Raw genomic sequence first — 17,186 nt, forward strand, 5'->3', positions numbered from 1 at the left:
GCTACCTTTCAATTTGGGCACAGTGGTTGAATGTAGTTGAGGCGTGGACCGGGTCGCAAAATGTGGTGGCCTGACTTGTCTCCCCACACAACATTCCTGGGAGGAGGGCTGAAACACCACCCTCCTCCGCTGTTAAATTGACCCCAGCTACGAGCTGGAAACGCTGCAACACTGGTGTGGGGAGACGTCAGCGGGCCGTGCTGAAGCTCATCAGCTTGGGGGCCAGACAGCACACTGCCTACAAAGTGAGTCATGCCATCCTCGATGAGACGGCAATGTGGTTTTTGCCACTGCACCTGGGCCCAGGCATGTTGTCATGTGTGATAATGGCCGTAACCTGGGATTGGCTCTGTAGCTTGGCAGCCTGCAACATATTCCATGCCTGGGCCACGTTTTTAACTCATTGCTGCTAATCTTTTGAAAAAGGTACCCCAATGTTCCTGAGCTACTGGTGAAAGTGTGGCGCTTGTGCGGATAGTTTTTAAAGTGTATAGTTGCCGCTGCTAGCCTCTATGCACTCCTACAACGCCTGTACCTGCTGGAACAACGGCTGTTGTGCGACGTCTCCACACTGCTGGCACTAAACATATCATGTGTTGAGCAGAGTGTGTGAGCAGCACAGACCTTTGATGTAGTTCCAACTCCAAAACCCTCGGGTTCGTCAAAGTCAACTCCCTCAGTTGCTCAACCATGAGTGGCCATGGGTGGCAGACTTATGTGAAATCCCATCCCATCCATTGCACTGGACACGAAACATTAGCATGCGCTCAGCACAACTTCGGATATGGCAGATGCGTTAAGCAGGGTGCAGGGTACAACACAGACCAGGCCCGAGCACCAGGAACAGGTGTTAGAAATACTGCAGCATCTGCCATTTCCTTCCAATTTTGGGGTTTTGGACCCGCCACCGACTTGTCTGGACCTAAGTGGGGATCATGAGACACAGTTGCCATCAAGGCAAGCTGTGGTCATGTGCGGTTTGCAGTAAGGGGGCAGTGCGCAATTGGAAGAGGAGTTGGTGGATGACGAGGCCACCGACCCCACATGGACAGGGGTGATGTCTAGGGGCTAAAGCAGTGTAGATGTAGAGGGAAGCTAAATCAACAAAAAACCTGGGTAGAAGCAAAGGCATAAACTGGGGTGATGTTTAGGGGTGAAAGCAGAGTAGATGTGGAGGGAAGCTAAGCAGCAAAAACAGTGGGTAGAAGCAAAGGCATGCAAAACTCTACCCTGTTGGAAGACTTATTCCTAGGTCTGGAACACGTTAATGGCCCCCCTGGACAAATTACTGCCACTCAGGGGCCTAGTGTCACCAGGAGGGACAAGTATAGGCGCATGTTGTGGGAATACCTGGCCGACACCAGCTCTGTCCTCTCCGATCCCTCTGTGCTCTACAGCCTAAACTTATTTTCTCATCTTTTTTTCTGAACTGCACATCTCTTGCCTGCTTCCTTTGGGATCTTAGAAATGGTGGTCCACTTCCACAGATGGTAACTTCAATAGACAGTGTAACGGGAGTAGCTGAGGGATCGCTGTCTTAACCACTTTTTGGCACAAAATTAACTTCCAAAGCCAAATATGGTGCAAGTATATGATGCAAGGACACCTACACACCTATCTCTGACACATTGGGGAGTTCACCCTCATGCGCCCTTTTGGCCTGCACCATCATGCGCCTCTTCCCAGCCACTCCACATTTCCCAAGCTTTTCATTGCAGGCAGAAGTACAATACAACCCACCCCCATGCCCAAGCCTGTAACAGCCTCATCGATAAACTGCTGGCCCTGGAGATGTTGGTGTTTGTTTATGCTTCTGGAGACCCAGGCCTTCCGTCAGCAGATGGCAGCTGGGGCACCTCCCTATGCTGGGCCTAGCCGTTACTACTTCTCTTGGTGTGCTGTCTCTGCCTTGCACCTGCATGTGTCCCATAACATCAGTCGGGCCCAGAGCTCTGCGCTTTGCTGCAAGGTCCACTTGACCACCGACACATGGACAAGCGCCTGTGGTCAGGGATGCTGCAGTGCTTATCTTTAATGACAGGCAGGGTGAATGTGGTGGAGTCTGTTCCCCGGGTGCAAACTGGGGTGGCCTATCTCCTCTCCCAGGCCATGGCAGGAGTAGACTGAAACCCTACGAAGCTGCAACCTCCACCCCAGCTACTAGCGGAAAACACTGTAACACTGGCATGGGGAGATGTCAGTAGGCCGTGCTGAAACTGATCAGCTTGGGGGACAGACAGCACAGTGCCTCCGAGGTCAGGGATGCCATCCTGGCTGAGATGGCATTTTTTTTTCCCTGCTACACCTGGGGCCTGGCATTTTTGCGCCTGTGATAATGGCTGGAACCTGGTAGCAGATCTGGAGCTTGCCAGACTCAAACACGGTCCACGCATGGCCCACGTTTTCCAACTTGTTGGTGCCATGTTTCTTTGAAACCTACACCATTGTGCCTGATATACAGGTCAAAGTGGGGCCATTTTCGTAAGTGAGAACTAGCCTCTGCTAGGCAGAAAACATTCAGAGCACACTCCTCTCATCTTCGCACCGTTGGCTGGCGGAGGAAGACGAGGGGGTTGGAGTGGCATCTGATGTCCCTATCCCACACGAGGCTAGAGGGTGCACTTCAGTGCATCCCATTGCTTCACCACAAATGGTGTGAAGGGGAGTGGAAAATGGAGGAAATGGAGAGTGACCCTTACAGTTGGGGCCAGCAAAGGCATGCCAAGTAACACACTGGCACACATGGCTGACTTCATCTTGGGTTGCTTTTCAACACATATTTCACATCATGAAGAACAAATAATACTGGATTTTTTCAAGCCTCGAACCCCGGTCTAGGTCTAATGTCTGTTCCTTTCTTATATTAGGGGAGAGGGAAAAAAAATTACTTCAGTGATACGTTTAGCGTACATAGACTGACTATTAATGTGTATCCCACTTAGTGTTGTTAGGGTTACACACCGTCACAACCTGGCTAAAGCTTCTATAGCTGTTAATAAAGTCAACATAACTTTACGGTATCCAAAAAGACAGCTGGTACCGACAGAGAGCAAGACAAATGTCACCCAAAGCTGTGAGCTCTGAACACCCACAGTGACTTTGGCGTCATCATCATTATAAGGGAGTGGGTGGTAATAAATAACTTGGCAGTGCCTAAAACCCAAAAAGCTTATACAACTATATTTACATTAAGATACACAAATGAAACTTTTCAGTAGCATGTCATGAGACAAGCTGATAAGCTCTTCCTTTGTGCAGTGCTATTTGAAAGTTAAACGCTGCCTTTATTTTAATTCTGGAGAAGGTGCAGACATTAGATTTAGAACATGTTGTCTTCATTGTCCAAATCCTCTATATAGGTAACGCGTTTTTCGGGCCGAGCTGTCTGGGAACGAGCTGGTGCAGCACTGACAACCTGGGTGAATATGGCAAGAGCCTGAGATGTAGGGTGAATGAATCCCCAAATTATTTGTGGAATTCCCAGTGAGACAATGGCACTGTATAGCAGTATTAAAAATTGTGGGTGCACATAACCCCCATATATTCTTTGAATTCCCAGTCAGACAATGGCACTGTATAGCAGTATTAAAAATTGTGGGTGCACATAACCCCCATATATTCTTTGAATTCCCAGTCAGACAATGGCACTATATACCAGTATTAAAAATTGTGGGTGCACATAACCCCCATATATTCTTTGAATTCCCAGTCAGACAATGGCACTGTATACCAGTATTAAAAATTGTGGGTGCACGTAACCCCCATATATTCTTTGAATTCCCAGTCAGACAATGGCACTGTATACCAGTAGTAAAAATTGTGGGTGCACATAACCCCCATATATTCTTTGAATTCCCAGTGAGACAAAGGAACTGTATAGCAGTATTAAAAATTGTGGGTGCACGTAACCCCCATATATTCTTTGAATTCCCAGTCAGACAATGGCACTGTATACCAGTATTAAAAATTGTGGGTGCACATAACCCCCATATATTCTTTGAATTCCCAGTCAGACAATGGCACTGTATACCAGTATTAAAAATTGTGGGTGCACATAACCCCCATATATTCTTTGAATTCCCAGTGAGACAAAGGAACTGTATAGCAGTATTAAAAATTGTGGGTGCACATAACCCCCATATATTCTTTGAATTCCCAGTCAGACAATGGCACTGTATACCAGTAGTAAAAATTGTGGGTGCACATAACCCCCATATATTCTTTGAATTCCCAGTCAGACAATGGCACTGTATAGCAGTATTAAAAATTGTGGGTGCACGTAACCCCCATATATTCTTTGAATTCCCAGTCAGACAATGGCACTATATACCAGTATTAAAAATTGTGGGTGCACATAACCCCCATATATTCTTTGAATTCCCAGTGAGACAAAGGAACTGTATAGCAGTATTAAAAATTGTGGGTGCACATAACCCCCATATATTCTTTGAATTCCCAGTCAGACAATGGCACTGTATACCAGTAGTAAAAATTGTGGGTGCACATAACCCCCATATATTCTTTGAATTCCCAGTCAGACAATGGCACTGTATAGCAGTATTAAAAATTGTGGGTGCACGTAACCCCCATATATTCTTTGAATTCCCAGTCAGACAATGGCACTATATACCAGTATTAAAAATTGTGGGTGCACATAACCCCCATATATTCTTTGAATTCCCAGTCAGACAATGGCACTGTATACCAGTATTAAAAATTGTGGGTGCACGTAACCCCCATATATTCTTTGAATTCCCAGTCAGACAATGGCACTGTATACCAGTAGTAAAAATTGTGGGTGCACATAACCCCCATATATTCTTTGAATTCCCAGTCAGACAATGGCACTGTATACCAGTATTAAAAATTGTGGGTGCACATAACCCCCATATATTCTTTGAATTCCCAGTGAGACAAAGGAACTGTATAGCAGTATTAAAAATTGTGGGTGCACATAACCCCCATATATTCTTTGAATTCCCAGTCAGACAATGGCACTGTATACCAGTAGTAAAAATTGTGGGTGCACATAACCCCCATATATTCTTTGAATTCCCAGTCAGACAATGGCACTGTATAGCAGTATTAAAAATTGTGGGTGCACGTAACCCCCATATATTCTTTGAATTCCCAGTCAGACAATGGCACTATATACCAGTATTAAAAATTGTGGGTGCACATAACCCCCATATATTCTTTGAATTCCCAGTCAGACAATGGCACTGTATACCAGTATTAAAAATTGTGGGTGCACGTAACCCCCATATATTCTTTGAATTCCCAGTCAGACAATGGCACTGTATACCAGTAGTAAAAATTGTGGGTGCACATAACCCCCATATATTCTTTGAATTCCCAGTCAGACAATGGCACTGTATACCAGTATTAAAAATTGTGGGTGCACATAACCCCCATATATTCTTTGAATTCCCAGTGAGACAAAGGAACTGTATAGCAGTATTAAAAATTGTGGGTGCACATAACCCCCATATATTCTTTGAATTCCCAGTCAGACAATGGCACTGTATACCAGTAGTAAAAATTGTGGGTGCACATAACCCCCATATATTCTTTGAATTCCCAGTCAGACAATGGCACTGTATAGCAGTATTAAAAATTGTGGGTGCACGTAACCCCCATATATTCTTTGAATTCCCAGTCAGACAATGGCACTATATACCAGTATTAAAAATTGTGGGTGCACATAACCCCCATATATTCTTTGAATTCCCAGTCAGACAATGGCACTGTATACCAGTATTAAAAATTGTGGGTGCACGTAACCCCCATATATTCTTTGAATTCCCAGTCAGACAATGGCACTGTATACCAGTAGTAAAAATTGTGGGTGCACATAACCCCCATATATTCTTTGAATTCCCAGTCAGACAATGGCACTGTATACCAGTATTAAAAATTGTGGGTGCACATAACCCCCATATATTCTTTGAATTCCCAGTCAGACAATGGCACTGTATACCAGTATTAAAAATTGTGGGTGCACGTAACCCCCATATATTCTTTGAATTCCCAGTCAGACAATGGCACTGTATACCAGTAGTAAAAATTGTGGGTGCACATAACCCCCATATATTCTTTGAATTCCCAGTCAGACAATGGCACTGTATACCAGTATTAAAAATTGTGGGTGCACATAACCCCCATATATTCTTTGAATTCCCAGTGAGACAAAGGAACTGTATAGCAGTATTAAAAATTGTGGGTGCACATAACCCCCATATATTCTTTGAATTCCCAGTCAGACAATGGCACTGTATACCAGTAGTAAAAATTGTGGGTGCACATAACCCCCATATATTCTTTGAATTCCCAGTCAGACAATGGCACTGTATAGCAGTATTAAAAATTGTGGGTGCACGTAACCCCCATATATTCTTTGAATTCCCAGTCAGACAATGGCACTATATACCAGTATTAAAAATTGTGGGTGCACATAACCCCCATATATTCTTTGAATTCCCAGTCAGACAATGGCACTGTATACCAGTATTAAAAATTGTGGGTGCACGTAACCCCCATATATTCTTTGAATTCCCAGTCAGACAATGGCACTGTATACCAGTAGTAAAAATTGTGGGTGCACATAACCCCCATATATTCTTTGAATTCCCAGTCAGACAATGGCACTGTATACCAGTATTAAAAATTGTGGGTGCACATAACCCCCATATATTCTTTGAATTCCCAGTGAGACAAAGGAACTGTATAGCAGTATTAAAAATTGTGGGTGCACATAACCCCCATATATTCTTTGAATTCCCAGTCAGACAATGGCACTGTATACCAGTAGTAAAAATTGTGGGTGCACATAACCCCCATATATTCTTTGAATTCCCAGTCAGACAATGGCACTGTATAGCAGTATTAAAAATTGTGGGTGCACGTAACCCCCATATATTCTTTGAATTCCCAGTCAGACAATGGCACTATATACCAGTATTAAAAATTGTGGGTGCACATAACCCCCATATATTCTTTGAATTCCCAGTCAGACAATGGCACTGTATACCAGTATTAAAAATTGTGGGTGCACGTAACCCCCATATATTCTTTGAATTCCCAGTCAGACAATGGCACTGTATACCAGTAGTAAAAATTGTGGGTGCACATAACCCCCATATATTCTTTGAATTCCCAGTCAGACAATGGCACTGTATACCAGTATTAAAAATTGTGGGTGCACATAACCCCCATATATTCTTTGAATTCCCAGTCAGACAATGGCACTGTATACCAGTATTAAAAATTGTGGGTGCACGTAACCCCCATATATTCTTTGAATTCCCAGTCAGACAATGGCACTGTATACCAGTAGTAAAAATTGTGGGTGCACATAACCCCCATATATTCTTTGAATTCCCAGTCAGACAATGGCACTGTATACCAGTATTAAAAATTGTGGGTGCACATAACCCCCATATATTCTTTGAATTCCCAGTGAGACAAAGGAACTGTATAGCAGTATTAAAAATTGTGGGTGCACATAACCCCCATATATTCTTTGAATTCCCAGTGAGACAAAGGAACTGTATAGCAGTATTAAAAATTGTGGGTGCACGTAACCCCCATATATTCTTTGAATTCCCAGTCAGACAATGGCACTGTATACCAGTATTAAAAATTGTGGGTGCACATAACCCCCATATATTCTTTGAATTCCCAGTCAGACAATGGCACTGTATAGCAGTATTAAAAATTGTGGGTGCACGTAACCCCCATATATTCTTTGAATTCCCAGTCAGACAATGGCACTATATACCAGTATTAAAAATTGTGGGTGCACATAACCCCCATATATTCTTTGAATTCCCAGTCAGACAATGGCACTGTATACCAGTATTAAAAATTGTGGGTGCACGTAACCCCCATATATTCTTTGAATTCCCAGTCAGACAATGGCACTGTATACCAGTAGTAAAAATTGTGGGTGCACATAACCCCCATATATTCTTTGAATTCCCAGTCAGACAATGGCACTGTATACCAGTATTAAAAATTGTGGGTGCACATAACCCCCATATATTCTTTGAATTCCCAGTCAGACAATGGCACTGTATACCAGTATTAAAAATTGTGGGTGCACGTAACCCCCATATATTCTTTGAATTCCCAGTCAGACAATGGCACTGTATACCAGTAGTAAAAATTGTGGGTGCACGTAACCCCCATATATTCTTTGAATTCCCAGTCAGACAATGGCACTGTATACCAGTAGTAAAAATTGTGGGTGCACATAACCCCCATATATTCTTTGAATTCCCAGTCAGACAATGGCACTGTATACCAGTATTAAAAATTGTGGGTGCACATAACCCCCATATATTCTTTGAATTCCCAGTCAGACAATGGCACTGTATAGCAGTATTAAAAATTGTGGGTGCACGTAACCCCCATATATTCTTTGAATTCCCAGTCAGACAATGGCACTATATACCAGTATTAAAAATTGTGGGTGCACATAACCCCCATATATTCTTTGAATTCCCAGTCAGACAATGGCACTGTATACCAGTATTAAAAATTGTGGGTGCACGTAACCCCCATATATTCTTTGAATTCCCAGTCAGACAATGGCACTGTATACCAGTAGTAAAAATTGTGGGTGCACATAACCCCCATATATTCTTTGAATTCCCAGTCAGACAATGGCACTGTATACCAGTATTAAAAATTGTGGGTGCACATAACCCCCATATATTCTTTGAATTCCCAGTCAGACAATGGCACTGTATACCAGTATTAAAAATTGTGGGTGCACATAACCCCCATATATTCTTTGAATTCCCAGTGAGACAAAGGAACTGTATAGCAGTATTAAAAATTGTGGGTGCACGTAACCCCCATATATTCTTTGAATTCCCAGTCAGACAATGGCACTGTATACCAGTATTAAAAATTGTGGGTGCACATAACCCCCATATATTCTTTGAATTCCCAGTGAGACAAAGGAACTGTATACCAGTATTAAAAATTGTGGGTGCACATAACCCCCATATATTCTTTGAATTCCCAGTCAGACAATGGCACTGTATACCAGTATTAAAAATTGTGGGTGCACGTAACCCCCATATATTCTTTGAATTCCCAGTCAGACAATGGCACTGTATACCAGTAGTAAAAATTGTGGGTGCACATAACCCCCATATATTCTTTGAATTCCCAGTCAGACAATGGCACTGTATACCAGTATTAAAAATTGTGGGTGCACATAACCCCCATATATTCTTTGAATTCCCAGTCAGACAATGGCACTGTATACCAGTATTAAAAATTGTGGGTGCACATAACCCCCATATATTCTTTGAATTCCCAGTGAGACAAAGGAACTGTATAGCAGTATTAAAAATTGTGGGTGCACGTAACCCCCATATATTCTTTGAATTCCCAGTCAGACAATGGCACTGTATACCAGTATTAAAAATTGTGGGTGCACATAACCCCCATATATTCTTTGAATTCCCAGTGAGACAAAGGAACTGTATAGCAGTATTAAAAATTGTGGGTGCACGTAACCCCCATATATTCTTTGAATTCCCAGTCAGACAATGGCACTGTATACCAGTATTAAAAATTGTGGGTGCACGTAACCCCCATATATTCTTTGAATTCCCAGTCAGACAATGGCACTATATACCAGTATTAAAAATTGTGGGTGCACATAACCCCCATATATTCTTTGAATTCCCAGTCAGACAATGGCACTGTATAGCAGTATTAAAAATTGTGGGTGCACATAACCCCCATATATTCTTTGAATTCCCAGTGAGACAATGGCACTGTATACCAGTAGCAAAAATTGTGGGTGTATATAGCCCCAATTCTATTGCTAGGGGACTTGCAGGGTATTTCTGAGGTGAAGGTGGGGGGGCACACCGTTGGAACGGGGATTTGGGGTGTATATATGGGGTATACGGGAATACACTGTCAGTGTGTTCCATTCAGGATCCTGGGAAAGCTGGGTTGCGGCGATTGAGCCCGTCAGTGCCACGTTACACTGACAAGCTTCTCCCTGGAATTGAAGTTATATGTAAGCCCAATATATTCTTTGAATTCCCAGTGAGACAATGGCACTATATGGCAGTAGCAAAAATAGTGGGTGTATATAGCCCCAATTCTATTGCTAGGGGACTTGCAGGGTATTTCTGGGGTGAAGGTGGGGGGGCACACCGTTGGAACGGGTATCGGGGGTATATATCGGGTATACGGGAATACACTGACAGTGTATTCCATTCAGGATCCTGGGAAAGCTGGGTTGCGGCGATTGAGCCCGTCAGTGCCACGTTACACTGACAAGCTTCTCCCTGGAATTTAGCTCTTATAAGAGCTGTTGGTTGTCTTCTCCTTCCTATCCTAGCCTGTCCCTGCCTACCCAGAATCTAAGCCCTAGCTAGCTGGACGGAAACCTCCGTCCTCGGTGAATTGCAAGCTCAGAATGACGCGAAGCTGGGCGGCGCTGTTCTTTTAAATTAGAGGTCACATGTTTTCGGCAGCCAATGGGTTTTGCCTACTTTTTTCAACGTCACCGGTGTCGTAGTTCCTGTCCCACCTACCCTGCGCTGTTATTGGAGCAAAAAAGGCGCCAGGGAAGGTGGGAGGGGAATCGAGTAATGGCGCACTTTACCACGCGGTGTTCGATTCGATTCGAACATGCCGAACAGCCTAATATCCGATAGAACACTGTTCGCTCATCTCTAGTCAGGACAATAAGAATTAAGGAATTTCTAGAATGTCTATAGTGTCCTTTATTCAGGAAAGGTTGTCCCAGTTTGAGATTTCTCTTCATGGTAATGTCTGTGAGATTGAACTAATGACATAAATTTGAGATCATCATTATTATGTTTATTTTACCAGTAATATACAAATTGGTGAGAATATGAAGGTATCTACTTATATGTTTTGTTTTCTCCTCAATATTTAGCTGTGCGGGGATTATAACTAACTCTGTGATTATTTGTAGGAAAAGAAGAATGAGATGTGGCCATCCTGAGATAATAAGTGATATCACAGTATAAAATATATATAAGAAATTTTGATTTTAGTGCAGACAAGTTCTTTTTGATCTAATGGACATTTGTTTTGACTGGAGCTCCAGTGTGATGTTGCATGTTTGTATGGAAGGTTCAGAGAAGTGAATGGGCCCATATGTGTGTGAGTTATATGTACAAGTTACATGTGTCTGCCATGTGTACATGTTCTGTTTGTTCATGTCTGTATTGTTACATTTTCAGTCTCCACAGCGAGCAGATAAAGATATTGAGCTGATAACCCCAAAGGGTGGTGACAAGTAGATATGAAAAGGGAGGCATAAAGTTCTTTCCAATGTTGAATGCATATATGTGTGTTTTGGTGAATATGAGATGTACTTGATATAACATGTACTATGTACTCAGTGTTTATTGGTGCTTGTGTGTATCAAATATATCACATGGGCTTTAGACTTATTTAAGTAATATAAATATCGGTTATGGGTTTATACTATAAATCTATGAATGTTAACAATCGGTATTTATTGTGTGAAAAAGTTTTACCTTGTACATGTACATTGTTATTGGTCATTGTTATTCGGATGATCCTTCTGATATGGGATTAGGCCCCATAGGGGTAGGTAATACATGTGAACTATCTTAACACAAAGGGTACAGAACTCCCCTAAACATGTATACGCAGGTAAAGAGAAATTGCAGTTCTGAAAAACTAAAGTGGTGTTTCTGGGGCATTGTTTGTTACAAGGTGCTAGATAGCTGTCTAAGTAAATCAGAAGTCACTCACATATCTGCCCTGCAATGTTTTTTTGTGTACAAATTTTTGTTATGGTGATCAGGGGATAGATTTGATCCCTTATTTAAGGCTTCTGCCTTCTCTGCTGATATATTTTGAGCTTTTACTTACCTCAATGAATTGTTTGTAATTCTGGAGTGTTTAGAAGTTGTAGAGAACTGAATTTACTTGGGATTATATAAATAAGTCTGCTGGGATATGTAGTCAAATTAGATGTTTCTCCTGTTATGGTAAACTTGAAACCAGGAGCAAAGCCACCTAGAATCAAACGGTACCCATTGGCACGCGCCCAAGAAAATGCTATAGCCACAACTATTGTAGAATTGTTAAAAGAATGTATGTCAGTGGCCAAGACACCACTGTTCCCTGTCAAAAAGAAGGGCTAAAAGGGCAAACCAGATACTTACCGCATGGTCCATGACCCAAGAGAATTGAACAAAGTAACTTTGCTAGAGACCCCGGTAGTGTTGCCAGTAGCTGTTTGCTTTCACCTTCAGAGGTAAACAATACACGTGGACAGTCCTGCCACAAGGAGTGCAAAATAGTCCAAATCAGTTCACAAGGTGTCTCACACTGATCATGAATGCCTGGGACCCTGCCTCTGATGCTGTTGTATTGTTGCAATATGTTGATAATGTTTCTTCTTTGTGCCCCAGATAAACAGACATGTGAAGCCGCTACCATAAACCTGCTGTGTTTCCTCTACCATAACGGTTGTAAGTCCAGTAAAGACAAGCTGCAATTTTGTAAGCAAAAGGTGGTGTTTTTAGGTCATTGTCTGAGCCAAGGTACCAAACATCTTTCAGATGAACGGACCAAAGTGGTAAGAGGAATGCAGGTGCCAACCTCCCATGCTCAGTTACGTACCTTTTTGGGTTTGGTGTCATACTGTAGGCCGTGGATCAGATCTGCATCTCTGACCATGCAGCCTTTGTATGACTGTCTCCGTCTGCCTATCAGAAGCCCTTTCAAATCTATGTCACTGAGATGATGGGACATGCTACTGCAATTCTCACACAATAACATTGAGATATGAAGCGTCCTGTGGCATATTATAGTGTACATTTGGATGCTGTCGCATGGGGAATGCCCTCATGTAAGGGTTGTACTCTTAGTACAGGCCCTGCGTGAAAAAAAAAGCTCCGACATTGTCCTAGATCACCCCCTGGTGGTATACACACCACATGACATCCATGCAATCCTCACACAGGTAGACAGACGTCATTTGTCTTTGGCAAGACAGAGCAAGATGGAATTTGCTCTACAATCCTCCTCCAACATCTCATTTCAGCGTTGTTTGACTTTTGAATCCTGCAACTCTTTTACCAGTAGGAGTTCATGATTCAAAGGGGGGAGTAGATGATGAGATATTTTTAAACTCCCTCTCAGAAGAGGCGGCTTCAGTCATGTTACTGATGCCCCATTGGAGAATCCTGACTATGAGATGTTTGTGGATGGTTCCAGGTACCTAACAGAAAAAGGCAAATTTGTTACAGGGTATGTTGTAGTCACTATACATGACACCATAGTACAAGAAGCCCTTCCACCACACATGTCAGCACAAGAGGCTGAATAATAGAAGTCTGCAAAGTAGCTAAGGATAGCACAGCAAACATTTACACTGACTCCAGGTATGCGTATGGCATTGCACATGGTTATGGTCCAATATGGAGGTCCAGGAACTTCCTGACGGCACAGGGTAAGCCAATTAAGAATGGAAACTTAGTAAGTCAGTTGATGGAGGCCATATTGCTCCCTAAGCAGTTGGCAATTGTGAAAGTCAGAGCTCACACAAGGGGAAGAGACCCTGAGAGTATTGGAAATGAAAAGGCTGATTGAGCAGCGGTGCTACTACCATGGAAGGGTCTCAACCAGGTGAGACATTGACCTAGCAGACCCCAAGGGTCTGTACTCTAAGGTGACTGGTGCCAGAGAATGTGAAGGAATGTGGAAAATGGGGGAAAGACTGTGTCTGCTCGCAGCAGCATATCCCCAAATGGTTGGTTTGGCCCACAGTAAGGTGCACGCCTCTCAAAATGCCATGGAGTCACTAGTGGGTAAACTATGGTTTGCCCTAGGTTTTGGAAGGGTTGCAGGTAATCACGTAAATGCATGTCACATATGTGCTCTACACAATTCAGGACAGGTAGTTAAAACACCGCATGCACACCAATACCCCTGTATCCATTTCAGAGAATACAAGTAGATTACATACAGTTGCCTAAGTCCGGAATGTACGAGTACGTATTGGTTTGTGTGGTTGGGCCGAGGCCTATCCTGTGAGCCGGACAACCGCACAGATAACTGCCAAGAAATTGATGTCTGAGCTTGTGTGTAGATTGGGGATACCTGAGGTGATAGAATCTGATAGAGGTACACAATTCACAGGTGAAATAATGAAGGAAATAATGTCTGTATTAGGGATTGAGCAAGCTTTCCACACACCCTACCATCCCAAAGTTCAGGCTAAGTGGAAAGGTTGAATGGCACACTTAAGTTAAAAATCCAGAAAGCCATGGCAGAGACAGGAAGGCCCTGGCCAGAGTGCCTGTCTCTAGCATTATATTCGGTGAGGACCAATCCTAATAGAAAGACGGGTCTGTCACCATTTGAGGTGCTTTTTGGAAGTGTGCCTAGACTAGCGTTGTATTTTCCCCAGAATTTACAACTCAATTATGATAGCACTTCCAGCTATGTCCAGAGCCTGTGTCAAAGATTGAAAGTAACATATAAACAGGTGTTTTCTTCTATTCCAGACTCTTTTGATTTTCCAGGAACACATAGCTTGCAGCCCAGTGATTGGGTGGTCGTGAAAAGACATACCAGGAAGTCTCTTGAACCCAGATATGACGGTCCCTCCAAGTGCTGCTGATAACTGTCACTTCAGTCAAATTGGAGGGAAAATCTACCTGGATACACGCTTCCCATTGTAAAAAGGTTCCTGAACCACGGCAGGAATGAAGAGATGGACATTACTTGCTTCATGCTTTCTCAAGTTAATTTTGATGTGTTTTAATCGATGTTCTGATAAAGCTAGACATAAATGGTAGACATTATAGGAATATCAGATGGGGAATCCAATGGGCGTGGCATCTACATTGTAGGTGAATGTACTCATCTGATAGGAGAATAATGTCTAAAAATGGAGGAATTGTAAGGGTTAAAATAAACTTGCTCTTTTATTAAGAGACAAAGTCAGTTGGACAGCAAAACCACAAGTCTCAGACTGCACGTTAGCAGTTAGACTCATTCTGCTGATCTATAGATAGCTGCATGCCAGTGGTTAGACATAGTCTGTTATCATTCTAAAAAACTGTAGATACGGGAAGTTGTGGTGTAAGTGACCGTTGATGCTCAGTGCCGTGGTATATGTAACATTTTGTGCTTATCTAGGATGTTCTGCTAACTGTCACATAAGTTGGCAGATGTTCAGTTGAAGATATATATATATGTATGTGACAATATATGCTACGTGCTACCGGATCCATGAGACCATATTTAGATGTCGGGTCATGTGACCTGTATGCATTTGTGCTTCCTTTATAAACCTGTGCTGCTGAACAATAAAGTGTGGCACTTGAATAACTGACAGCTGTGTCTGTTGTGTGTGTCACCCGAGCGCTCGTAACTTCCTCTTTTTGCAATGAGAACTACGACAAACATAACCCAGGGGGGTCTTGAGCCCCCCCAACACAGCTAAAGTGAAAGGGAACTGATCTAACCACTAGACAGAGGACAGTGCTATCTGCTTCCTGAATCATTCTTTGTGTATCAGCTGCTGAGAACAGCTGATCGGTGGGGTGCTGGGTGTTGGATCATCAGTATAAGAATGGTAGTGGTCTAACTATAGGACACGTTATCAATATTTCTGGAAAACTCTTTGATGTTCTTTCCTGCACAGTTGATAGGTGGATGAGTACATGTACTGATTAACATTATGTAATGATCAATAACAAACACTGGGAATGAACATTCAAAGATTCATTGCGCTAAAAAGACCATAAAATAAAATGGGGGCGAGAGATACTAAACAGAGCCTTTAAACCATGACCAGAACATTTCATTAAAAGTACACATAGTACATGAACTCTAATCTGAGCAATGAAAACAGATATTGTAAAGTGAGGGATTATAATGACACAACTTACTATTAGTTTGTTTGCAGCCTCCTTTATTTTGTCAACTTTAGCTTCAGACAGCCCCTTAATGTTAGATAATGCTTTTTTTGTTGTCATCTGAATCCCTTTTACTGTACATATTCCTACCGATTTAAGCTTCTTGATATCAGCAACATTCTGGAGAAAAAAATGTAATCTATTTAAAAAAACTAAACTAACATAAGGCATTAATTTTATATTTTTCCAAATAAGGATAATGTTATAGAGGACCTGTCACCAAGTACAAAATGCTACATGCCCATTGCACAGTTCAAAACAGATGACAGCTGAAATTTGTATGTATATAAAACGTTGCCACCCACTTGGAGTATCAGGGCTAATTTACATATAACTTTCCATATCTTTTGAATGGGTAACCAGATTAAAAAAGTAAATAAATATAAAAAAATTGATGGTGGTAATCAGTGGAAATTAAATGATGTATGTCATTTAGCAATTTACACATAAGATAGGACCATTTTAAATAAATGTACAAGGAAAAGCATACTTATTGTAGATTAATATAACCTTTCAGATAGGATATTCTAACATTTTACAAGGAATATCTGGAAGATTCTGTAAAGTGATATGCAAAATGTTTTATATAATGCTTGACCATTTCTGCATACCAAATGTGGTAGGTAGAGGGTATGGTGAATTACAAATAGTGCATTTGACTCCCTTGTCATGTGTTTTAGTTTTTTCATCCTAACCGACAAGGGGACATGGCTTAGCGAGAAAGGGTTACAGGCTTTCATGAAACAGACATGAGCTAAAGGGGTTTTTCGGGCAAATTTTTTAAAAAAATGTTTGTTAGTGCTATTAATAGGTTAATAAATGAACCCATATACCTTTAGCCTTGTTCTGAGTGATTTCTGGGTGTCTCTGGGAGCTCCTGGTATCTCATGCACTTGTTTACTTGCTTGTGCTTCCTGATATTTAACTTCCTCACTAACCCCTCTCACTTTACTCTACCCTCCTCCCTCCCATACACCTCCTCCCACCCATACACCTCCTCCCACCCATACACCTCCTCCCTCCCTCCCACCCATACACCTCCTCCCTCCCTCCCACCCATACACCTCCTCCCATACACCTCCTCCCACCCATACACCTCCTCCCTCCCTCCCACCCATACACCTCCTCCCTCCCACACACCTCCTCCCTCCTTCCCACCCATACGCCTCCTCCCTCCCACCCACACGCCTCCTCCCTCCCACCCATACGCCT

At 42.5% G+C, this 17,186-nt stretch overlaps 1 protein-coding gene across 1 annotated transcript in view; it reads right to left on the reverse strand.

Moving 5' to 3' along the window:
• DMC1 (DNA meiotic recombinase 1) overlaps positions 1-17,186 on the reverse strand; it is an 82,980-nt gene that overhangs the window by 52,589 nt on the left and 13,205 nt on the right. The window contains exon 3 of the mRNA XM_075286876.1: positions 15,948-16,094. Coding sequence (XP_075142977.1) covers positions 15,948-16,094 — 147 coding nt within the window. The remainder of the gene's footprint in view (positions 1-15,947; positions 16,095-17,186) is intronic.

The sequence above is a fragment of the Leptodactylus fuscus genome, chromosome 9, assembly GCF_031893055.1.
Source record: "Leptodactylus fuscus isolate aLepFus1 chromosome 9, aLepFus1.hap2, whole genome shotgun sequence".
Classification (NCBI taxonomy): domain Eukaryota; kingdom Metazoa; phylum Chordata; class Amphibia; order Anura; family Leptodactylidae; genus Leptodactylus; species Leptodactylus fuscus.